The sequence below is a fragment of the Dermacentor silvarum genome, chromosome 2 (assembly GCF_013339745.2).
Source record: "Dermacentor silvarum isolate Dsil-2018 chromosome 2, BIME_Dsil_1.4, whole genome shotgun sequence".
NCBI lineage: Eukaryota > Metazoa > Arthropoda > Arachnida > Ixodida > Ixodidae > Dermacentor > Dermacentor silvarum.
Genome location: NC_051155.1, coordinates 17,783,821 through 17,808,778, shown reverse-complemented (window position 1 = coordinate 17,808,778; position 24,958 = coordinate 17,783,821). Strand labels below are relative to the sequence as shown.

The window sequence follows — 24,958 nt, the reverse complement described above, 5'->3', positions numbered from 1 at the left end:
AAAGTGCCTTTAGCGTCTGATTATTTTTTCTCACTAGCTATGTAAATTAATTTTTTTGAGGAAATAATGACTCGCTTTTACATGTCAGGTATGATGGTTGTTAAGCCGGAAAGCGGGAAGTCTGCGGCGGGTAGTGCACCTACGAAGGCATCATCAGAAACGTCACCAGGCCGAATAGCACCAAGAAGCCGCAACGTCCCGCGCGGTAATCCACCATCACCTGCGAGCAGCTCTGTTGACACGACTGTTCCTACGCCTCGATTGCTGAGAACCTCCGGCCATCGAGGAGGTGCGAGGTGGGCCGCATGGACCAAATTGTCGGTAAGTAAACGCCTTCAGTCTCAAATCCTTGCGTTCAGTTAAGTGGTTCAGTGAGGGACTACTGGGATTACCTTTCCACGTGCGTTGTTACAGTAGTGTTCAGGTGCTGTAAGGAGGAAAGATTTTTCTTTGACGTTATTGGTTATGACGGTTCACTGGCATTTTTTCTAAACTTCGCTATATAAATGTGAAAATACGTGTAAAAATGTCTGAGTTTCGCCTGAAAGGTGAAGAATTGATTGTGATAGCAAATTAGTAGAGAGGTATACGAAGGAAGCATAGTAGTTTAATGGGCCGTATGAAGTTGTAAACATTCGCTTACCAACTAAATGGAGAAGTATGGTGTCACGCGCGCACATGTAAGCATGAACACATCTCGCTCGTGACCGCGGAAACTCGCCGTGAAACCGCGGATTGAGAAAGCGCGCCAGCAGCCGCGGGAAAATTGACCTTCGCGCTGTCTCTTGTCCCGCCTCAACGCGAACTAAACGTCGAAAGTACAGCGCATACGATGCTACCGGCACTCGGCGCATCCACTTTGTCCCCATCGCAGATCGTTTTCAAGATGAAGCCCGCGCGGGCACGCACTTCGCCCACAGCGCAGATCGCCTTCAAAGATACAACGCCCGCGCAGCCGTGCTGTAAGCAGCAGCCGACGGAGCAGAAAGCACCCCCTCCTCCTTCTACCTCTCCTTCGCCTCACCCCTGTGCCTCGCGCACGAAATAAGAACGCGCGCTTCCGGCCTGCCTTCCTCCCTCGCGTGCACTACATTGAGCCGCGTTTGCGGGCTCACTCTCGTACGCTTTCACTCGCACACACAGCGTACGGCGCGCGGTGACGATTTTATCGCCATTGGACTTTATACGGAACCTAACGGCAATGGTGCCGATGGTGACACCAGCGGCTGAAATGCGCTTGGAGTGACCATATAATTGCTATCACAAAAAACACTGATTTAAAGTAGTACAGAAGACCACTTTGTCAGCATGCACACAGCCAACTGATAGTAAAGTCAGCATGTGCATCGAAAGCAGTAGCCTACAAAAACTGTTACCACTTGGTGAACGTTAGTGTGATCCCTTTTCAACAATCAGTAGTATGTTGTGACAATATGCGTGAGTGACCTTCTCACTTTCAGATGCTATAGACCTTTTCACAAACCGACGTTTGAGCAGCGCCATTGGCCGACACGGGCGACGTCTAGCGTCAGAACATGTTATGCCGCCATTTTGGACTGTACGCCTTGAGAGAGTAGGCCGGCCGTACTTCGGTTGTGTGATCTTCGCCTCGCATTATTTCGATTGTTTTCTTCCGCTTCGCTTGTCTTGTGCCGCTTGACTTGTTACATGTTCCACGTGCTCGCGTGAGCGTTCAGTGTAGTGTGCCATGGCAACAGCAAGCCCAGCCAGTCGATGTGGTGTTTCGTCGTCGGTAGCGGCGGCAGCCGCGTCTGCTTCGTCGAGACCTGGCGTGCTAATCAGCAGTATATTTCATTGTTATTGCTGGGCACATGTGACCGTATCGTCGATTGAATCTGATCACCAATACGTTTCGCGGTTGAGGGTTGCTTGATTTAGCGAAAGCAGGCGCGTACGTAGCTATCGGGCAATGCTTAGAACCAGGCGCCGGCGACCCGACGACGCGTGTGATTGGTTGGTAGATATGCGGTGGTTACTCTATACGCTTCCGACGCAACTGAACAGCTCAATCATGCAAAATTTATGGGATCTGGTGCGGTGCAGGGTGCTTATAACCAAATGTCAAAGCATAAGCGTGGCGATCGAGCAGCGTGGTACCTGCAGCCGACCGACGCGTGACAGTGATCACAGATGCCAGCGCAATTGATACAGCCCAGGTGCTAGATTTTTATTTATTATTTATTTATTTATACATACTGTCAATCCCAATAGGGATTATAACAGGACTTGTTGCAAAGATATATTTGTTTACCTATTTTTCACGTTTGTTTACCTGGAATGGCTTTTCTTTCGAATGTCTGAATTTGGAACAAGCTTCGCTCACGGTGAACCTTAACGTAGATCGTGCGCGAAGTTTGTATTGAAGATATCGCGTACGGCAAGAATTGTTCGTGTGCGCTATCTCTGAAGCGAAATAAGCCAATAATATTGTAGCGTTAGGGCCATCTCTGCTCTTTCTTGTTTCCCTTACACCGTCTCACTGTGATATGTTCATAATAAAGTAATGTTGAGTCTTAACAATTGTCGAATAAATACATCTGCGTATGACTGTAAACCACTACTGACCGTGAGTGAAAAGCGCTTAGTGGTCAGCGAAGCGGTCACTGCACGCACGTAAGTATTTCACTTGATCGACGGTGCGACTAATTTATTTTTTCGTTACTGTTATTCTTGCAAGCATGATGCTATTGTCCGCGTACCCATGCGAATACCGTTTTGTTTTTACGTTCTTACTTGCGCGGGCTCATTTAGCGCGTTTCTACGCCACGCACAGTTAGCGCATTACGGTTCCCCAACTCTAGCACTGGAACTAGGCCGCACTGTAGAGGTTCAGATGTTCGTTTTTGCATTCTCTTGCTGCCCAAGCACATAGACAACGCTCAAAGATGGGTGAGCTCGATGCAGCACCACACTGTTGAAGTTAATTATTTTTATGGGGAGGGCCACGCAGGGTGCGTGTGAACGCAGAGACAATGTTTTGGTGGACACAGGGTCTGCATAGATCTTCTATAGGACACGATTTTTCCAGATAGTTGCGAAGTGTATTTACCGACTAGTTCTATCGCAGAGTGCTCCAATTTGTCTTATACTGGTGTCACACGGTCACTTTTGATAGCAATCGAAACCGATCTGGATCGGAATGTTCGACCACGGTTGGCTCCCTTCCGCAGATTGAGCAAAGAAGCCATCGCGACCAAGAAATTCGACCCAGATCGGGCTCGATCACGATCAGAAGTGCGCCGTGTGACCCCCGTATTAGGCACTCAAATGAAGTCGTGTTTGAAAGAATAACAAATGTAGCCTCTGCCACTACATACGAGAAAATATTGCATCGAAGAGCTGACAATTCTCGCAACCTATTGGGAATGTGCCGAAAAGAGTTTACCAAAATACGTTATTTTACTGATGTGTGCATTGGTTCACATTAGACTGAAATGCCAAGTCCTCAGGTGATGCAGGAAACCGGCGAAGCGTCAACATACCACATCGCGGCAGTGGTCTCGCGGAGTGCTGTGTTGTGGACACACTTAGTCCCCAAAATCGGTATTTTCCGCTGGTTGTTTGTGCACCCATAAACTGCACAGTGCTGGCCTGTAGCCTTTTGATGAGTATATATGCCGCTATTTACGAGCATAAGTCATTCGTGACAAAAATGAACGGAAACATCGAAGGAAAGCTACCACTCCGCAATGCAAGCGCAAGGCAAGCTCACGGTCCAGACCGAACAGGCAACACTGACACATACCTCCACGCCAGACCGTCGGAAGCGCCCTCGTGAAAATGTCTATACTGCGTATACGCGGTGAACGAGTTAACGTGCACCATATTTAATATAAGCAGCAGTGTCTGGGCCAAGCTTGCATACAGAACAGCGTAAAATGGGCGCCTGAAACCCTGACGAAGCATTGGCTGCTCTTTAAATGATCTGCATCATGTTAACATACATTTGAAAAGGCCATCAATATATAGTCCTTCTCTAAGTAATTAAGAAAAGCCGCAGTTTCGCCCGAAAAGCGTAAGGACAGTAGTTTTATTGGACGTATAAACTTGTAAACATTTCCTTACTAAATTAACAAGCCTGTTGTCACGCGCGCACAGGCAAACACAAACACATCTCACTCGACGAGCGCGCACACTCGCTGTAATAACAACACCGTGGTAATAACGCTGGCGTCAGGAAGATCGGCAGCAGCAGCCAGCGAATCGACCTTCTCCTCTCGCGGCCGCAACATATATATACATAGCGCACACGACGCTATCGGCACTCTGCCCCCATCGCAGATCGCTTTCAAGATAGGACCCAGGCGGCTGCGCCGTACGCAGCCACCCCCAGAGTAGAAGCCCCTCCACGGTGCCTTGAGCTCGATGGAAGACAGCGCGCTACCTCGTCGCTTCGTTGCCCTTGCGCGAGCCATCATTGTCGGCACACCCTCGCAAGCCTTCACTCGCAACTACAGCACACGGCGTGCGGGCCTGAAGTCTACACGGAACATCGCGGCGACGCCGATGGTGGAAATGCGCCTGGAGTGTCTATATAACTGCTATGGGAATAAAATGAGCTCTATCTAGCCTTGTAGTCATGAACTCTATGGCCAATGCGTGAGTACTAAGCTTTAATACCATGTACACCCTTACAAAAATGGGTTTGACCTTTCAGTCACCCGCGAGTCACCAACCAGTCACCCCAGTCACCTCCCTGTGGACTCGTCCTTCCTGTATACCTAGTCTGCAGATTTTCTGCAGACTCCGTGTAGACAGCCTGCGGACTTGTCTGTGTAATGTGCGTGCACGCCCAGTGCGCGCGCGTGTGTGTATACGTATACGAATATATATATTCTGAACCATGAAAGGTTTTATCATTAAAAAAACGGTTAGTTTTGCCATTCTTACATTACGAAAACTTTGCCACTGATTGCTATAAGCACAGTCTGACAATGGCAGTAACCAAAGGCAATTAATTAATATTAATTGAAATGAGGTAATGGCTACATAACCTGCATTAAATACAGCAGTGGAACTATGGGTCGATTCACAGCATGGATGTGCGCATACATATATACAGGGTGCCACACAACGCCATGCGATCACCGTAAACATGGTCGCTTCTGTTGCCGGCCAACAGATGGCGCCACCGGGAGCGCGGGAGTGCCGGCAAAATATACAGGTGCTACTATTTTCCCGTCTTCAGCTGTCGGCATGTCGGTACATGTGCGTGCGCGCTGCATTCACGCCGGCCGATGTGTAGTTTATTGGTGTGTACGCCGTGCCGACAGAAAGTGTGGTGCTTTTTCTGTGTATTAATGATCCAAAACGCCTGGGACCGCGTAATGTAGCGTGCAGTATCTTTCGTGTGCTACGCCGATGATTATCGTAGTTAGGCCCGTTCGCACTTTCTTTGTTCCTGGCTCGTAAAAAGCCTCAGGTACTCTCGCCGCGCTCGCACCGGATCACAGCGCACGGAAGAACTTGTTGAAAGTGGTGCTATCACGTGCTATTAGTTCATCTACAATTGTACAGTGCTTACGCTGGATGGGCCGTGCACCGACGGTTCTTGCCGCGGTACCTGTACGATGCCGCGGAACCTGTGACACGAAGGAGTGGTTGCCGAGTACGCCTAACAGGTAAGTCCGGCGCTTGCGCGAATTCTTGTAGTCTGTGAAGTGTACATTGTTGTATAGATCGCAAGATGACTAGTAAAGCGACAGAGATGATAGATGTGCTTTCCGAATCTTCGTTGTTTTGTGGCAGTGCAGATATTGCATACAGTTTCATGAAAATTGCCCTGAAACGTGTTGATGTTGGCTGAAGCTTTATCGATTAATTGATTTCTTCCATGAGGTGTCCTAGCACCGGGGATTATTTGATCTGAATGGGCACAAAAATTCAAGCAGGAAAAGTTACCGTTTGGGTCCCTAATTTCTCAGCGAGAAATATCGTACATATTTCTAGAAGTACGTCGATGTGTGTCTTCACGGCTAACGACTGCGTGAGATGGCACCAGATTGCTGTGTCTGACGCATTGCCAAATTTTAGCTTATATACAAATTGTTCTATTTATAGAATGTCGTCAGACAGCCTGCATTTCTTGTGTTGGATGTCCTGTGTGTTCTCGTGTATTTGTAAAGGTTTCTGATTTTACTAAGATGCCGAGATTTCGACAGCAATGTTTCTTTTTAAACGAAATATCTTTTTTGTTCTCTCTCCTGAAAAGGGGGGGAGGGGGTCTGTTCTTTTTCCGCGCATCGTCCTTTGGGACAGTGCTTTGTTGCGCCGCATAAATTAGGTTTTCGAACGCTTTTCATGTGCTAAAGGATTTTCTTCATAGTACAATTCACATTTCACTTACTACAGATCTGCGTTTGAGTGAAGCTTTTGATAGTATATTCATGTTTGCTGCAGTGCCATTTACATGTTAAATAACCGCCTGTGATGTAATAATCGGACATTTGTACAGCCAGATGCAGCTTCCTGGAGCTGGTTGTACGAGACTTTTCATAATATAACATGATCTTGTTAAATCGCAAGTTTGAAGTTAAAACAGCGATTACAGTAAACTGAATTTTTTTATTGTTTAGGAAAGTCACGATTTTGGTGAGCCAGAGGCATCTCTACACCCCATACGAACCTCCGGCACTTCTGCAACCTGACAACACGGCAAAGCGTCTGATCTGCATGCTGCGACAAGGTGTGTACAAAACGGTCACTGTTGGTATAATTCATACCGACAAAAGCAGGAGGGCTTTAGTTACCTCTATTGTTACAATTTTTTGTAGAATTCTAACATCCGTGCCTACACAGATTCTGTGTTCTTAATCATATTTCCCTAAGTAGTCAAAATTGTGTAATACATTTTTTTTGGTGGTGCGGTGGGTATTGATTCCTATAATACTACAGAGAAAGGGACCTCAGAACAAAAAGCCACAAAAGGTGGTTTAAAAGTGTTCGAAGCCCGGAATTCAACATTCCGTAATACAGCACTCTGGATTCCAATTCATCTCTATTCCGCGTCGTCATTGTTGACTTACCAAAATTCAGGAAATTGCTCAAGCTGCGTAACCATTGTATTTTGCCAATATACGGCAAGATATTGTTTCTGATATTGTTTCAGGGTTGTACTTCCCAAGATATGTCCCTAAATTATGTCTCTAAAATTCACTCTCCTTCTTTTACAGAATATACATGCAGCAAGTTCAAGTGCGCAGACCTCAAATTGAAGAGGGCATAGGCTCCATGCTGCAGAAAATGGGGTCCAAGAGCGACTCCTCTTCCAAGGAATCAAGTGGCGAGTAGATATTCTGACTCACTACTTCATCGTTCGTTGTGCTGGGGCATGCACTGTGACACACAAAGGTAGTGGAGACAAAAACACATGACAAGTGAAGCGCAAACTGTCAACTGAGTTTGGTGAACAAGAAGGAAGAACCTATACCCGAAGCCACTATAATCAGCTGGCTGCGGGTTATATGTGCTAAAAAGGTGGAGATAAGATAATCATAATGAATCAGAACTTACAAGGCGACCCACTTGAATCATATCGAGCCGATAATATGTTGGAAATTGAGTGACTATAAGTCAGAGCCACAGACGGCTCGCTCACGCAGGCTTCAGCACCAGCCACAACTGTGCAAAATGATTCCCATATCTCTCGTCACTTTCGCTTGCTTCTGACGAGGATTTCCGCACTGTGAAAAAATGGTGTGCAACCGCATCTCGTGCAGTACACAGCCAAGTTGCCTGTGCATTTACTAGGCTGGGAGCATATCTGTGATCCCAGTGCTTCAGATTACAGCACCAGTGCACAACGTAAGCGCAGTTGCATGTGAGCGGTACTTTGTAAATGACTCCCGCTTCGCACGCAACATGTCCCCAATTTTTCATGTGCGAAGAGGCAGTTGTTTATAAGATACCGCTCACATGCAACCATGCTTACGTAGGATAAAAGTGCTGGTGCTTAAATCAGTCTCTAGGGGAGCACAGATATACTTTCAGCCTAGTAAATGCCCCAGTCAACTTAGCTGCGCACTGCACGAGATGCGGTTACACACCGTTTTTTGAAAGTACGAAAATCCTCCTCAGAAGCAAGCGCGCAAAGTGATGAGTGAGGTGGGAGAAGCATTTTGCATGGTTGCGGCTGCTGCTACAGCCTGCGTGAGTGAGCCATCTGTGTCTCTATCTCATCACCTAACTCAATTTCTAACTTATCACCTCTACATAATTCGAGTGGATCACCTGGTCGGTTCTGATTCGTTGTTAATATCTTTTTTCTGCCAGTGTGCATGTAACATCCAGCTGAAACTAGCGGCTATGAGTATAAATCCTTATTCACTAAACTAGGCTGACATTTTGCGCTTTAGTTGTGTGTTTAGCTTCCACTAACTTTGTGTGTCACAGCACACAAACGATGAAGCTAAACTAGAGCCTTTTTAAGCATTGCTTACCTCACTCACTACTTCATTCCTTGGATGACATATTTTGGTTCGAACCTGGCCGCCATGAAAAAATTACAGACGAATAAAGAGTGCAAAAAATACTATTGCGTCTGTTATTTCATTGCATGTGTGCATGCATGCCAGTTCCCGATAGGTGGGCTACAGAGGTTCTGACAAGTGTCTGCTCATTTTCTGCATCCTGTGACCACAGTCTCGACAGACTTTCTGCAGACATTCTGCATTCTGCGGCTACACAGGCTCTGCAGACTTTCTGCAGAAAGGGTGTACCAATTGCCCGCTGGGAGGTGACAGGAAGTGACAGAAAGTCTGTCACCTGTCTGCACGTATTCTGCATCCCGGGTGACTCAGAGTCTGTAAGATTTCTCCAGCAATACTGCAACTTTTTTGTAAGGGTGCACCCCTGAGAAAAAGTATATGGACCACAGGGTCGCCGACAAAACAGAATTATTCGTAATTTACACGCGTAAAGTGAAACTGACAAGTGCACTAGAAAATTGGCAGTGCCAAGTTTGGACTGCCGTGTTTGATTTCAAGTTGAATTCACAGGCACATGAGAAAATGAGTTTTTCGGGCACTCCCTAGTCCGTATACTTTTGCTCCCGGTGTACATTTAACTCCACAGCGTTAAGGGCCCCGTGTCGCAGGTTTCCGGCGTCGGTATGAATGTCGGCGTCCGTGGGGGGAAAATCAACCCGAACCACGCCGACAGCGCAGGCCCTCCGCATGGCGCAAGGTGTTAATGAACAAAAATTGATTTTTCACAGGGAATCCGTCAGAAAAATGGTAAAGTATGACTTAATCACAACCTACAGACATAGTGGCGTCGGACTGTTATTTTAATGTACGAAAAACATATTTCTGTTCCGAGGAAACTCAAACACAAACCCTTTTTACCAGCATTTCTACCATACCAACAGCGGCGGGTTCAGGTCGGCTACTTGAGAAAATATTATCCAGATGGCGCTCGCGTCCTCGGCAGGTGGAATAAGTGACCCGTAAAACAGCAAGGGATTCTGGGATGCGCCGTCTGCTCGCAGTTTCCGGTTCGAGGAACTGCAGCCACCGCCACCTCAACGCCGTTGAAGCCTATTGATGCGCTTGCAGTCCAGCTTTGTTACACACGAAGATTACCCGGTTGCAGGCGCCTAGCAAAACCATGGTGGGCTCTTTAGCCGTTGGCTGCTCAAATCCAAGCGTTAAAGGTAAACTCATATAACAACTGCCTTGCAGTGTCCCTTGCTGAGTCAGCTGTGCACAAGCATCTGAGGCATGGCTGCCACTTCCAAAACTGAACCATCAGTGAACAAAAAGCAAATGAACGTACAGTGGCACCTATGAGGCGGCAGTGAGCGGTGTAAGGACCGATACGGAATGATTCCCCAAGAGATTTCTTTCTCTGACATTGACTCAAGCAACAACAGCTATTTCAGTACTCGCTTGCACATATAGAGAGAGGTATTATGAAACATGGTTTTACGGCGCCAATTTAAACGGGACACAGCGAGATACATAATACTCGTAACCAATTAGCCAACCTGAGTTCCTTGAACAGAGATAGAGATAATGCGCAGCCGTAATATGTCGGCGACACGACCATCTTGTTGACAAAAAAGCAAAAACTTCTAACGTACGTACCATTTCAAATGAACCTTGAGTTTCGACCAAGAAATGCCGTTGACATCGCGCAGTAATTTTCCTAATTACGTAGTTGCACCATCACTACGATATCGGCGGCAGCGACGATCACAAGGCAGGATTTACCAGGCTGCTATAGCAATCGCCCTCATCCCCAGATATTCAAGTTGCTTCTAAAACAAAAAGGCTGCCGAAACAAAAACCAGAGTTCGCTAATGAATAAAAGCGTATCCTTGCCTTTCTTGGCTCATCATCGTCGCGCCCAGATGAACAGAAACCTAGAAATCAGCTGCATGAATGGTACGACATTGCTGGTCGACAAAGCGGACGGAAAGCTTCCCACGACTGACAGTTGAAACCGCGTAGAAACGTGCGCCGGCGTGCCGCCGATGCCACCGCGTCGTCCGTCGAATCGGAAGCTGCGAGCAGATGGCGCGCCCCACAATTCCATGCGCTTGCTCGTTTTACAGGTCACCTATTGGGACTTGGCCGGCCTAATGCAATATTTTGGACACGCGCGCGCGTCGGGGCAATAGCAAACAATTAATAAAATCATGAAAAAAGGGTCCTAGGGCCTTCACATTTTAATGTAAAACGACTTATATTGTCCCTGGAAAAACGTCTTTTCAGCAATGCATTTCTGTTTAAAGGTGAAGCCGACTTTAAGGGGATCGGTGTAAGCTTGGTCTCTGTAAGCTGGCTTTCCCACGTTCAATGTTGCAGTGAAACCTACTCAAAGAAAAATGTGATGCGAGCGGGTCCCGATACGTTATCGTGTTCCACTCTTAAAGGCGATGCTTAAGCATCATCGAATTTTTGTGACGCTTTGTTTTTACTTGTAGATATTCTACTTTAAACTTTTAAAGCAAGGCCCATTAACTTCGAAGTAAACAAGAAATAAGAAATAGCTGGGGTGACCTTCGTATGCGCGTATACAACTCTTGCTTTGTGTGGATTAACTTTTAGAGTGTGGGGTTTTACGTGCCAAAACCCGGTCTGATTATGAGGCAGGCCGTAGTGGAAGGCTCCGGATTAATTTTGTCCACCTGGGGTTCTTTAACGTGCACTACAACGCAAGCAAACGGCCGTTTTTGCATTTCGCCTCCATCGAAATGCGGCCGCCGCGGCCGGATCCGATACCACGACCTCGTGCTCAGCTGTGGATAAACTATTCGTACCTGGCAATGGCCAGGCACGATATCCTGTCAATGTTCACCTAGTGGACTGTGCAGTGTGCCGCTGCTGATAGTAGAGCACTGCAGGGGCCGATTTTTGCAGCCCGGGTGCGGCCCGCAGTAGCGCACCCAGGATCTCTGCCAGGGGGGGGGGGGGGTTTACAGTTTGCCAATACCATCTAACAACACTAATTTCGATTTCTTCACGGGAAATTGTCAAGAAAATGCGCTTCTTGCGAGTGTGCAGACGATTGCGCGTCTTGCATCTTAGTGCAGCACTAAAATGCGTAAGGAAAGAAAAGGGGTTAAACAAAAGGGGGGGTTAAGTCGGCCTCAGGGGGGGTTACAACCCCCGAATCCCCCCCCGTCGGTGCGCCACTGGCGGCCCGGGTCCGTTTTTACATTGGGCGGCCCGCCCGAGCCGATCAAAACTTTTATGGTGAGACCCATGTGTCCTGCCGGGCCCGGAAATAATCTACATTACCGCCCGGCCAGGCCCTCCACCCTTTACCTTAGGCCTGAGCCCGGCCCGAGCCCGGCTCGAAATCGGCCTGAACCTGGCCCGAGACCGAAAAATACAGTTTTTCAGAGTTGAGAGCCCGAGAATAACTCGCTGCACGTACATGCGCACCACCAGAAAGCCCTAGCTCGGCCCGGGCCCGCGTCAAAAAACCCGAGCCGGCCCAGGCCCGGGTCAAAAAGCACACGCCGTGCCCGAGCCCGGGCCCGAGCCCGTGAAAAACTGCTCTATCCGGCCCCTACCCGGGCCCGGGCTTTCGGGTAAGCCCGAGCCCGTGAAGTGCTCTAGCTGATAGACTGGAGCTGCAGCAGAAAGAAGCAGACAGGATAGGGTACCTGTGCATCATAGGCGGACGTTTTCATTTTTCCGGGTGGGGGGAGGGGGGGGCAGGGCCCGACCAGCTTTCCGAAACGTACCCATAAATATGTATATATATATAAACCAGTGAAGTAAAGAGTACCGGAGCCGGCACAGAAGTAGTTCAAATATAGAAGCTCTTAGAAAAACATAACAAGACTTTACTGACGTTTACGGCCGTGGTCTGGCCTTCACAAGAGGCCGGCCCGGGTCCGTTTTTACATTGGGCGGCCGCCCGAGCCCGATCAAAACATTTAGGCGAGATGGTCACGGAATGGCATTCTAATTTTGAAGAATTATGCCATGAACGTTGTTTTTTCAATATTCTAAGTTAACAGTTCCGTGTGGATTTAGGGTTTCATGTACTGTCAGAGAGACCGATCTCATATATGCGAGCTGGACTCTGATGAGGCCGGAACCGGCCGAAAACGTCAGTAAAGTCTTATGTTTTGCCTACGTGCCTCTATTTTTGAACTATATTATATAATATATACATTACCTATATATATATATACATCCATATATATATATATAATATATATATATATATATTATATATATATATTCCCTCTGCTAACATATGTCTATTTCTACACTGTAAACGAAAATACCCCCACATGGGAATTATAACAAGGTGATGTGCCCTATATACTCCTATCCTTGAATATTTATTCCGATGTATGGGAGCAATACGGCGGCATCCCTCGTTTCACTCCGCTCGCTACCTGCCGGAGGATAAGGGTGGACATGACGTATTTTATTCCGCCTTCAAAATTTTGTTCTCCCCGAGAACTCCGCACAGGCAGTTTTAAAAAAACACCTCCGCCGGAACAGGTTGGTCACGTGGTGCTTCCCATAAGGCTGTGCGCCGCGCCAGCGACCGCCGCGTTCGGCGGAGTGTCAGCGGTGCTCATGGCTGACGGTTTGTTTACATCTATGAAGTGTCGTTCCGTGCCAGCGTTTCGCCGATTTTCTTTCCTATACTACTCCCAGAAGTGTTATAGGCGTTGCCTGAAGCTCACTGTATCTCATCTTCATGTGCGTTAGCTGTGATTACTCTGCTGACACGACAAATGCAAGAGCAACGATTTCATGTGCGGAAAAAGGCTTAGTTGTGACCACGAAGCTGCCGGTTGACTCGTGTGTCGGCTCGGGTTTCTGGCTGTGCTTACGTGTTACGTGACCTTGACTTGTGTTCCTCAGTGTTCAATACCACTTTTATGTCCTTTTGAGTATATTCTGACAACGTCCGGTGTAAAGTGCCGCGTAGCAATGGCAACAGCAGCCACTGTCGAGCGACAACGTCCGTGATAGCCACATGAATGCCATATTCCGACTTCGTCACGGTGCTGTGTTGCCAGTAAGTTAGACCGTGGTGCAAGCAACTCTCTTATGAATCTGTGTACGGATATCCTCGGCCAAGAAATACGGTAGGACGTAAGTACGTACTGTGAATAAAGCTTCTTACTGAGCGATGTGAATTGAATTGTTATCGCGTAGTTCTGTTTTGATCACGTCGTTGCTTCAGATATTGCATTAACATCATGCTCCATCCAACATACTGATTTAGGAGCATACCTCCTGGCTCCGAGCGTGAGGATTCGCTTGCCAGATCAGCGATATAGCTCCGTTTCACAGCCGAGACACATTGCTTGGACGCGCAGCAAGTAGTGCGGTCAAAAAATTTATGACTACGCAATTTTCGGTGTTACGTAGGCTGCTACGGGGTCATCCTCACATGTAATAAATTGTTGTCCCGCCACAATGCTTTCGCACGAAGCTAATTTTGTCATTAAGCACGCGCACGTACATTTTTCTTGCGTACTGTAACTAACGCACTACTTTTTGGCCGCGGACGCCGGCAGTGTGCGAAGTCGCTTCAGCGCTCACGTAATGGCATTCTAATTTTGAAGAATTATGCCATGAACGTTGTTTTTTTCAATATTCTAAGTTAACAGTTCCGTGTCGATTTAGGTTTCATGTTCCTTTCAGAGAGACAGATCTCATATGCGAGCCTGTGAGTCGTAATTCTGAAAACAGTACAGCAGCTCGCTAGGCCGTTTCGAGGCCCACATTATGGTGGCTATATATACTGGCAGGGTTGCTTCTTGTTGTGTGTAGAGTGTCCGTTGGATGTCTTTCACAGCTCTTCATCGGGTGTTTCTCAAATGTTTATGTGTTTATGTATTGCTTGGTCTGTCTGGTCTCGTTCACTAGTTTCGCAGAATATGGCTTATTGTTGTGCGTGTATTTCGGAATTTGACCCGAAGCCTCTATACATAAAAATTGTCCACGCAAATTGACGTCTTTTTTTTTTTAAACTCCCGGTGCACCTCGAAAAAACTCCGTCCAGCTCGATGTAAAAATTGCAGTGGCTTAGCTCGGCTTTGCCAGGATATACGTAGCGTTAGCAAAGGTTCAGCTGATTATTCTTAGCTTTCCTGGTTGTCTAGATTGTCAAGGATTAGCTTGATTGTCATGCTTACTGCTGCTCCAATGACACACACGCGGTATACGTATTATGTGGCACATGTATTCATTCCTCCTACGCTCAACCGCTAATTGCCAGGCAACTACTTCGGGATCCGATGAGTCAAGCTTCTCCGTTCTTCTGCGCTATTGAGCAGCATTTGCGCTCTCCTTCTCCATGGCTATACCACACTGGCAAACGCCAGTCAGAAGCGCAGCGGCTCCAGCGCAGTGTCAGACGGCGACTGCACAGCGAGCGCGCGCCGGCGCCAGTGCGTCTACCACGGCTACGACGTCACTCCTCTGGAATGCGCAGAACGGCGGCGGTGAGTCGCGCGCGGCGGCGGCGGACTGCGCGAGAGGTGCCGGCTCCGGTGGCTCCGGTGCGCAAGCTGTGTGACATCACTGATCCTTGCGCATGCGCAGCACGGCTCTTGATGTGCCGCGCGAAACGGGCTTGGCTAGGCCAGTGTAGCTAACGCTACAAAATAAAATGACAGCGCAAAAAAACTCCAAAGGCACCACGCAAAAATTCCGCCCGCACGGAGTAAAAATTATACTCCGATGATTCGGAGCATAATAAACTCCCAACCGGGGGGTCGCTAGAGGACAAGATTATACTCCCATCTAAGAGTTATTTCCGTTTACAGTGTAGCTTTATGGCGAAAGCAATTATATCGACACTTCAGGCAAATTGTCGCGGTTGTCGTCGCCGTGGTGTTCCGCATTAAATCCAAAAGTCATATACATGAGTGACCCATACCCTGTGGGTGCAGGAAAAAGCACGTCAGCGTGAGCCGAAAAGGATGGCAGCATGATATTATTTCCCACGCTCTCAATAGTCGGGTAGTTGTAGGTCAAGTAATGAAACGCGAATGGGAAGGAGCAAGCGTCTTCTCCTCTAGCCCTACCGTAGCTGTGAATGACTTTGCGCGGCTGACGCTTATGGGGTCCGCGTGCCATATAGAATTGTTGGTAATCATTGATGGGTGCAATGATAAAGGGCGACCAGGGATGCGCGCTGTCTTCCTTGCCGCGCTGTCTTTCTGCGCCCCTGGTGTTGCAGAGTTAAGAGACAGAGGTCATCGCAGATCACTCACAGAGGCCGTCAGTAGTGAACATAAACATAGGCAGATAATGATGATGAATCTAATTTTCACAGTTGCGGTGAATCGCGCGGCTTTACGAACCGTTCGCCTCCGCTGCCGGCGTTCCTCACAATGCTTCCATTGTGAAAGCGAGTGCTCGAGGTCATCCAGTGAGTTATTTACAGGTTTACGTGGTCCGTGCTTACTACGTCCCTATGTCCACTATGCTTACTATTTTAATTTTTATTTGAATTTTACTATAATTTATCTGGCCACTATAACTAACGTATAGACGCGTGTAAGGGCCACACTTTTCTGTCGTGATTTTGACGAGCCTTCCATGGGACCGGGCCATTTGACCTCATTTTTCCAACTACGAGTTGAACTCCGCCGTAAACCTCCGCGATCGCCTCCTCTCGACATCCAGTAGCGACGTGCGAAAGTACGCTGCGCGCGACAATTCGCTGTTGAGCCCAATCAGAATCAGCGCACCGAACGCAATTGCTTCTCGGTTGATTGTCTTTTTTTATTAATACTGGCTGTAAAGTTGGGGTGTGGCCCTTACACGGGTGCGATCCTCACACGAATTTACACGGTAAGAATCTTCCTTCGTGTAATACTTCGCTATCACTAATACTGCTTCGCCTTCCCGGCCAAACTGCACTCTTTTTTTATTTTTTAGTACTTGAGTCCGAGTATAAGCCCTACTGCGCATGACTCCTAGACTTCTATTTATTCTCATTTGAGTGAATCCGGCTTGGCATCATTTCGGTTGCTGAGTGAATTCTATATACAAGGTGTTTCAGCGAACAGTTTCCAAAATTTTTAGAGTGGCCTGTGGCAGATAGTACAATTCTAGTTCATGAGCTCGTCTACTCGAAGAGGCGGGCATTACTTGCAAAAAATGTCAATGCATAATCGCTAATTAACAAAATTAAACAATTAAGTTTTTAGCTAATTACCTTATGGCCCATGTTGCAATTTACAAATTCTAGCCATGGAGTGCGGGTCCACTTCGAACTAAACCTCAGGCTGACACCAGTGTCGAGATATTAATTCTCTAACCGACCAACATTGGCGTGCCAGTCACTTTCTCAACAAAACGTCCTTTTATGCATCAAAGCATAAAAGAATGAAAAAGAAAAAATATGGGATTTTACGTGTCAAAACCACGATCTATTATGAGGCACGCCATAGTGGAGGACTCTGGAATATTACCACTTGGGTTCTTTAACGTGCACCTAAATCTAAGTATACTGGTGTTCTAGCATTTTGCCCCATCGAAATGCAGCGCCGTGGCCTCAATTTGATCCCGCGACCTCATGCTTAGCAGTCCAACACTCATAGCCACTAAACAACCACGGCGGGTAAGCGCAAAAGTAACTGGAACGCCATGCATTTCTCGCAATGTTCAGGAATTAATATCTGGAAACTGGTGTCATCCTGAGAATTAGTTCCTAGTGCATCCGCCTTGCGAATTCCACGGCTAGAATTTGTAAATTTCAAAACGGGCCATAAGTTATTATGTTAAAAACCTAATTGATTTTTTATTGGTTGATTAGCATTTCGATTTTTTGTGCAGTAATGTCCACCTCTTCGAGTAGACCAGCTCATGAACTAGGATTGTGCTATCTGCCACAGGCAACCTTAAAATTTTTGGAAGTGTTTGCTGAAACACCCCGTATTCATGGCCTCTGCATGCAAGAGGCGATGTTTCCATCCCTAATACGTAAATGTTGTAAATATTAGAAGAGATTTTTTTCTTTTATTTTGTCGCTAGTCGTTAGCATTAATTACACGAAAGAGAATCAATATTGAGACACATACCACTCACGTGCTTTCACACGCCGTTGATAGAAGACTCTGCCAAACGGGTCACTGAAGTCTACATGTTTTTTTTTTTTTCAGGGTCAAAAAAGCACGCAAAGTAATTGAAGTGAAGAGAACATACATCATATATTCATTCTCTAGGTATAGGCTATCCACTTTGGTTGGCTAACCTCCTTCTCTTTAAAAAATATCATAACTTGGCCCTTTTATATATTTAAATGTATTGTTATGTGCGTGGTGTTTTGCGCGGAAATGAAAAAAAATGTTAAAGTGAGGAAACACGGATGAGGTTGCCACCGCTGCTGCTTCTTATGCGCTTGTCCTCCTACTGTCAAGATTTGCCGAAATAAAGCGAAAGATAAATTAAAGCCGTGCACGTCCGCGCCAACAATGATTCCGTAAGCTTTTAGCCACAACAAAAGTGAGAATGTGGAGCCAACGCAAGAGAATCCTCAAATTATGTGGGTAGCAGAACTCCGGTAATGAAATTTTAGAAGGGGGGAGTCTCAGCCCCCCCCCCCCCGGGAAAATTCCGGAGGTACTCGAGCCCCGGAGCCCCCCCCCCCCCCCCCCTTAATCGGCGCCTATGCCGTGCCTCCTCCTCACTGGCACCGTAGCCAGCCAATGAGCACCTGAGCAGCAGCCGTAATTCACTAGGTGGACAGTTACAAAATACGCTTTCAACTCATTGTCACTGCCGAGAATTATAGACCACACCACACTGCGTCTACGCGACAACAATTTAATGTAGCATCGAAAGTATTATTAATCAAATGCGATGTACGGTTATCATTAGCATACTCGAAAAAAATTTTCTTTCACCAACGATGTTACGCAGTAAAGATTTGCTTGCCAACTTTTATAGTGTTTCTTCGTAAGGCGAAACTAACTTTCTAACCAGTGCATGCATATATCACAAAACTGAACACCTACAGCAGACCCCATGCAGGCTTTAGTGAGTGGGCAAGATGAAACAGCCTTTCATGATCAAATTTGCGCACTTGATTTTGACGACGAACGCGTCCCGAAACTATCCCCAGATATTGTGGGCAAAACGCTACACAGTGCCTCCACCGACGAAGGCAACTAAACTAGGGCTGTGCGGCTATTCAAATATTTTGATTAACGAATCGAGTACTGTCCTAGTCATTCCGTCCTAGAATCAAATAGTCACCATTCCAAAGCCCGAATGCGTTTCGAGTAGCTTCAGAACACTTTTCGTGGTCGATTGTGCAATATAGAATATTAAATAAAGATAAATGGGCTGAGGTTTAACTCTTGTAAACCTACTTATCACGAGTGAGAGGTGTGCTTGGCTTGGTTTTGCAAAGACTATGCACACAATGTTTCATTATTGCACGCTTCCGTGCGTGGTAAGCTTCTTGATACGTGCTAATCTGGCTTCCCTTTGCTCCGGCGTTTCAGTAGCCAGCTTTGCCATTGCTTGAGATTTCGCAGCCTGCCGTCTAGCTTATATCCGGCGGCTCAAGGTCATCGCGAGACGTGGCGTAGTAGAGCTTTCGCTTTAAAAGGCGGTAACTAGCATCCCGTCCATCGTTCACATCACGTGCTAGAGCCCATTAAATCGGTCACGGAGCCAGACTTTTCCGACTAAATCGCGGTGACTCGCAAAACAAGTTTGTTTTAAATACGGAATTCGGCAGTGGGTCTGAGGTCTGATTTTAATTACAGATGCAGCACCGAAGTGCTCCCATCAGATTATATTTCAGAATGTTTATTGCAACGTAATTGATGCCATAGTAGCCAAAGAAAATTCTACTTTAATTGTCATGGTCAACTTTCGTGAATCGAAAATATTTTCGCAGCTCTCAGTAAACAGAACCGCAGAAGCAGCTCTAATGTATTTGTAGAACAAGCATAAAATTGTGTGCCTGTGTGTGTGTGTGTGTGTGTGTGTGTGTGTGGTGTGTGTGTGTGTGTGTGTGTGTGTGTGTGTGTGGTGTGTGTGTGTGTGCGTGCGTGTGCGTGTGCGCGCGCGTGCGCGTGCGTGTGTGAGAGAGAGAGAGGACACCTACCTTCGAAGCAGAAAGCTACCCTTAGACGGTGGTGGCAAATACTCACACTATGAAGAAGACGCGCCTCCGTCCAGCGGCATCGCCAACGCTCGGCCCACTCTGCTCGTGCTGCTTGTCGCTGATGTCTTTGGAGACGGTGCTCCACGCTGCCTCGCCGTTCCTTGAACTCGTAGCGTCCTTGACGGACACCGCCAATAAACCTCTTCTCAATTGGTGGAGGTGCTGGAAATCCCCCGTGGCTTGCGCCCTGGAGCTTCGAACCCGAATGCTTCCGCCCATCATGACCGACATCACAGACCCACCGGCGCCTGCGCCCCAGTCCGCCATCTGCACCGGTGTTCCTCGGCAACTTTATCCGAAAGTCTTCAGCGGTACAGATAACACCGACGTGGAGGACTGGTTTACGTCGTATGAACGGGTCAGCGCGCATAATAAGTGGGATGACGGTGCGAAATTGACCAACGTCATATTTTATCTTACTGGCGTTTGCCCAACTGTGGTTCCATAACCACGAAGTCGACATCCCGACATGGTCAACTTTCAAGACGTCTTTCACTCAAGTGTTTGGTCGACCTGCTGTCCGCAAACTACGCGCTGAACAGCGCTTACGACCCCGTGCAAAGCAGACTGGTGAAACTTTCACGAGTTACATTGAAGAAGTCGCCGACCTTTGTAAACGTGTCAACGCCGCTATGCCCGAAGCTGATAAACTTCAGCACATCCTCAAAGGCATCGACAGTGGTGCATTCCAACTGCTTTGGCCAGGAATCCGCGCACCGTTTCTGAAGTGGCCATGCTATGTCAGAGCTACGATGAGTTGAAGAAGCAACGCACCCTGACTCGGCAGTGTTGCGTCCCGAATCGGCCGGGCGCATTCTTTGATTATTTCCCATCGAGGCAGGCCCTTTCATCAGCGTCGCCCAGACGGCGACAGTGCCCGACACCGACGAGACGCGCAAACAAGCGCCCCAACTTGGCAGTGCCCATTCTTTGGGTGCTTACCCCGATGCCACCCCCTTCATCAGCGGCCGCCTACCTGGCGACGCGGCCCGACAGCGGCAGTGGCACGATGACAAAGAAGCTCATTTAGAAGCGACCGACCACAACCGCCACGCTTCGTTAGAAGCGGGGATTAGCGCGAAGGCCATTCTCCCGACCCTGGTAAGATGATCGTCGGAGGGCAAAAAACTAAGCCTCCGACTTTCGTGGAAGGAGTGTGAACCCCCTGTTTCCGGATTGCCTCGCCCTTGCTTAGAAGATGCAACATTAGAGGCGGAGTTCAGTGAACAATACGACCTCTCTGATTGGCCGCATCAAGGTCATCTGATTCTCTAGTCGGGTCAACTAGGGAAGACGAATGCTTTATAAGGAGACACCTTGCGTGCAGTGGGGTGTCTTGACGTGTTCTGATGTGTGCTCAGACATGTAGTGAGCTCAGACTTTTAAAGTGTCCCCTTGGAGTGGGCTTCCATATTAGTAGCCATTGTAAATATGTAAAATAAATCCTTTTTTCTATCGCTCTTGCTCCCGGACGTACTCATCCCTCTGGCTAAATGATCACCGGCTTCAACGCTACCTGAGTCGCAACAAACTGGATGGCAGCGGTGGTATGAATTCTAAGCCCGAGCGGCGAGCAACTGGATGGCCGAGGTGAGATCGACCCTTCAGCCAACGCCAGTCGCCGGCATCGCGTTCACCACCAACTGGATGGACGCGGTGAGATCGACCCTGCAGCCAACGCCAGTCCCCAACAACTGATTCACGAGCGAGTGGATGATAGCAGCAAGATGGAACCTGCAGCCAACGCCAACTGGTTCGCGAGCGGCTGGATGAGTGCAGTGCATCATGACTGCACGGTACATGGTGAGTGCCTGGCTTTTCGCTTGAGTCATAGGATCTTATAGCCTATACTTTCTAAAACCAATGGAGCGTGTTCAACTGCCCATTTTGATACTGTGGTTGTTGCGCATCTCAACAGAAAGCATGCAGCTTTCAGCATAGATCTGAACCAGCTACTAAAGCCAGACCTCATACTTGTGTGGGAGTAATTGGGACGTAGAGACCTACCGGAATTGTAATCAGTTAAAAGGCGACCCAGGATTTACGTCTTCTTGCAATTGATTCGATGCGGTGGAGCAGTACTTGGGGACTTGGTACTACTTCTGTGTGTAGGCACTTGGTTTTGATATATTTTCCAGGCTTCAAGTTCTCTTGGGAAAACGGAATTGAACCACTGATAGTTTTCTGACTTGCATTGCAATTTTTGCGGGTTTTGCAACAAGTATTGTGGAATAGCTGAGCCAAAGCCTAAAGTAGTGATCACGGACCTCATGGGTTTAACGAGAGCTAGCTTGTTGCGGTCGTGTGAAGAGCTCGACGTAAAAATAGACGATGATAAATCAGAAGCCGAAATTTGAGCAAGTTTAGAAAGCAACAGGGATCAGGAATACTTTGAATATTTCGGCAACTTAATTCTAAAAGAACAGGAACAGGAAGCATTGAGCATGAGCAGGAATTGAAAAGACAGGAATGGATTAAGTAACAAAACGAAAGGATGGAAGCCCTAAGACAAGAGATTTAAATAATGGAACAGGATTTGAAGTGGAGCAACAGAAATGTCAGGCACCCGTAGAAGTAGCGGACGGAAAGTGCGAACAAGTAGCACGCACGGTTCTACCGATGGTAGAAAGCAAGGCTGATCCCCAAGAGCCTAATGGTACGTTCACAGGTGAGGCCAGATCCGTAGACCGGGACGTATTTCTTGAGGAGCCCGTTAATGGGGACCGTATTGAGCGCGACGAGATACTGTGCCAATGGAATACTAGAGAAGCAGCTAGGCCAGCTGTGGACGATTTGGCACTGTTATACAGGGAGTACGTCGCGAAGATAGCTTTTGCAGAAGTCCAAAGCGGCCCCGATTCGTCCGACAAGAGTACCAGTGCAGATTCCAATCGGTCAGGAAAGTGCGCTAAAGCAAAATTTAGGCACGGCAGTGCAGTTGTGGACAGCTCCCACCAATACGAGCTACTTTTCGCAAATGAAAATAGCTGCATTGTCCCTGAGTGTTTGAAGCTCTCCGCCAGTCGAGATAGCATTGAGAGGAATGATTTACCCACAAATCATTCATACTTTGCGGTTGAGATGGAAATAGTGACCGATGAAATTCGCAATGCACACGGACTATAGGGGGCGCGCGAGGCGATCCATGATGGCGGACCGAGAGAGTATCAGAATTGTCGACAGTGCGTACCTGCCGTAGCACGCCGACTGTATTCTTATATTTCGCAGTTTGTCTCATCGGCTGCGGAATGCCGCTGCCTTTTACCAAGCAGCTATCTCTAGGAGAGATTATGAGACACCTTGAAACCTACGAAAGAGGATCCGGTGTCTAATCGAAGGCGAAGAAGCTTTGAAGGCTGGTCATTTAATTTGCTGCGGCGTCAAGACATGCAGTGCAAACTCTGTTACGATTCAAGGACTGTGTGTGTGCAGACGTCCCACGTTCGAGGGAAGCCTCATGAACTGGAGTTTATTTTTGACGGAAGCAGTCGTATCAAGGTACGTACTACGTCAGCCTTTGAACTGTTCTATGTTGCAGCCGCAGTGACCGCACATGTGCGCTGCGGCGTGCGCGGCTACATTACTACGGCGTGCGCATAAATGATTCTTGAATGTAATAATTCCGGCCCCGCGAGGTGACTAGCATGCGTACCAGAAGTGCGTGCGTGCTTGTTACGAATGCCGTGCTTAACTTTACTAATGGATGTACGCGACGCGAAGCGTATGTAAATGTCTGGAGTGTAGCGCCTTCGGTTTAAGCCAGAACAAGTACGCCGATCTTGCTTTCAAATTTGGTTTTAATCGAAATGGGTCAGTGGAAGAAAATATGCCACATAGCTGGCGATCGGCGCGCAACTGCGAACCTAGTTACGCTCCGATGCAACCAGCCTGGCGAGGTCAAGGATGCGCTTCAGCGTGCAACCCAAATTGTTTGTTTGCGTCTGTTTTGCCTGCCATTGAGACAAAATCGAAGATTAGTGTTGGTGGGGGGGGCTTACATCAAGTACTTGCAGTCATCGCAGTGCGCTGAACTGGGCAACATGGCTGATTTGAACGATCTACCTTAGTTAGAAAACAGCGTTGCAGACTAGCCAAACAGCGCTGCATCTACCTTCATTTTTTTCTGCATTAAAAAAAAAAAGCCTCAAGGCAAGCCTCATTCAGTTTATCTACCTTGATTTTCATCTGCATTGTGTGTTGAAGCTCTGTACGCACCAATTTTATTTATGCCAGGGTATTCAAAACACTTTCAATTACTGCATAGTCCTGCTGTAGTATGCATGACGCAAGTGCAGTGTTGAAGAGCAGGTCATGCAGCGTGTATCTGTAGGCTCACAAAAAAACTATTCACCAAAAATGAAAAGGTGATCTTTCGTCTAAAAAAGTCTACCATGAGCAACCGAATTTTTGGTTGGAAACGAAACCACACTAGTTTGGAATATGTTAATGCAGTTGTTTGCAAATTTTCTAATTGCAGACCTATGTTGCAGCGTCTTTAGCGAAACATCGGGCAGTCAAAGTGCATGCATGCATGCATGCATGGTAACACTGTGGGCCCATTTTCAGCAAATAACAGCCGATGTAAAGTGGCATATTCAACAGTGCAAGATCTTTTCGAGTTGAGTGTTACCGTTTCTCGAGAGGTAGTGCTCGGTGTATAACCCATTTTCGTTTGCAGGGCCACTGCTCCTGCAAGGCTGGAAACTCTCAGCGCTGTAAGCATATGATTGCAATGCTGCTATTTGTGAACAGGCAAGGAAACAGTTTTTGTCTATTTATTTAGTCAGATAAAACACCAACGAAGCAAACAGATTGCAAAACAAGCTCATATGTATTTCCTTCAGCATTTTCCTACAGCAGCCAGCCCTGTTGCACACTTAGACATAGCATACACACAATTCGAAGCTGTGATGCGCTGAACACTGCAACAATCAAGCATCAGAGGCAGTTGTGATTTTGCCTTTGCAGCTTATATCACATGGCTTCCAATGCTACAGAAGCCAACGATACACTAATACAATATATCTACTGATGCCCATGATATAGTTTGACGTGGCTTCTGTCTCAAGAAACGTTGCCAGCTGACACCTGTTTATGCCACAAGCTACACTGTGAAAAAAAAAAACATTTCTTATGAAACACCCAACTTCTTGCAGCTTTTTTTGCAATTTGCCTCACTTCAACAAGGCAGCTGAAGTCGCAGGTCATTGCACATGAATGTTCTGTGTGAAAGATAAAATAAGAGAAAGTGAAGTTGTTTTATTTTTCACAATGGTTTCTCGATGCTGTATGGCTCACGGCAGAGGCACTGCCTAAT

The 24,958-nt window shown here is 47.4% G+C and overlaps 1 protein-coding gene across 1 annotated transcript in view; it reads left to right on the top strand.

The window, feature by feature from the left end:
• Nucleotides 1-231: 231 nt before the first annotated feature.
• Nucleotides 232-24,958, top strand: part of LOC125942923 (uncharacterized) — a 56,606-nt gene continuing 31,879 nt past the window's right edge. The window contains exon 1 of the mRNA XM_049661177.1: nucleotides 232-321. Within this exon, the coding sequence (XP_049517134.1) occupies nucleotides 306-321 (16 nt within the window). The 5' untranslated portion in view covers nucleotides 232-305. The remainder of the gene's footprint in view (nucleotides 322-24,958) is intronic.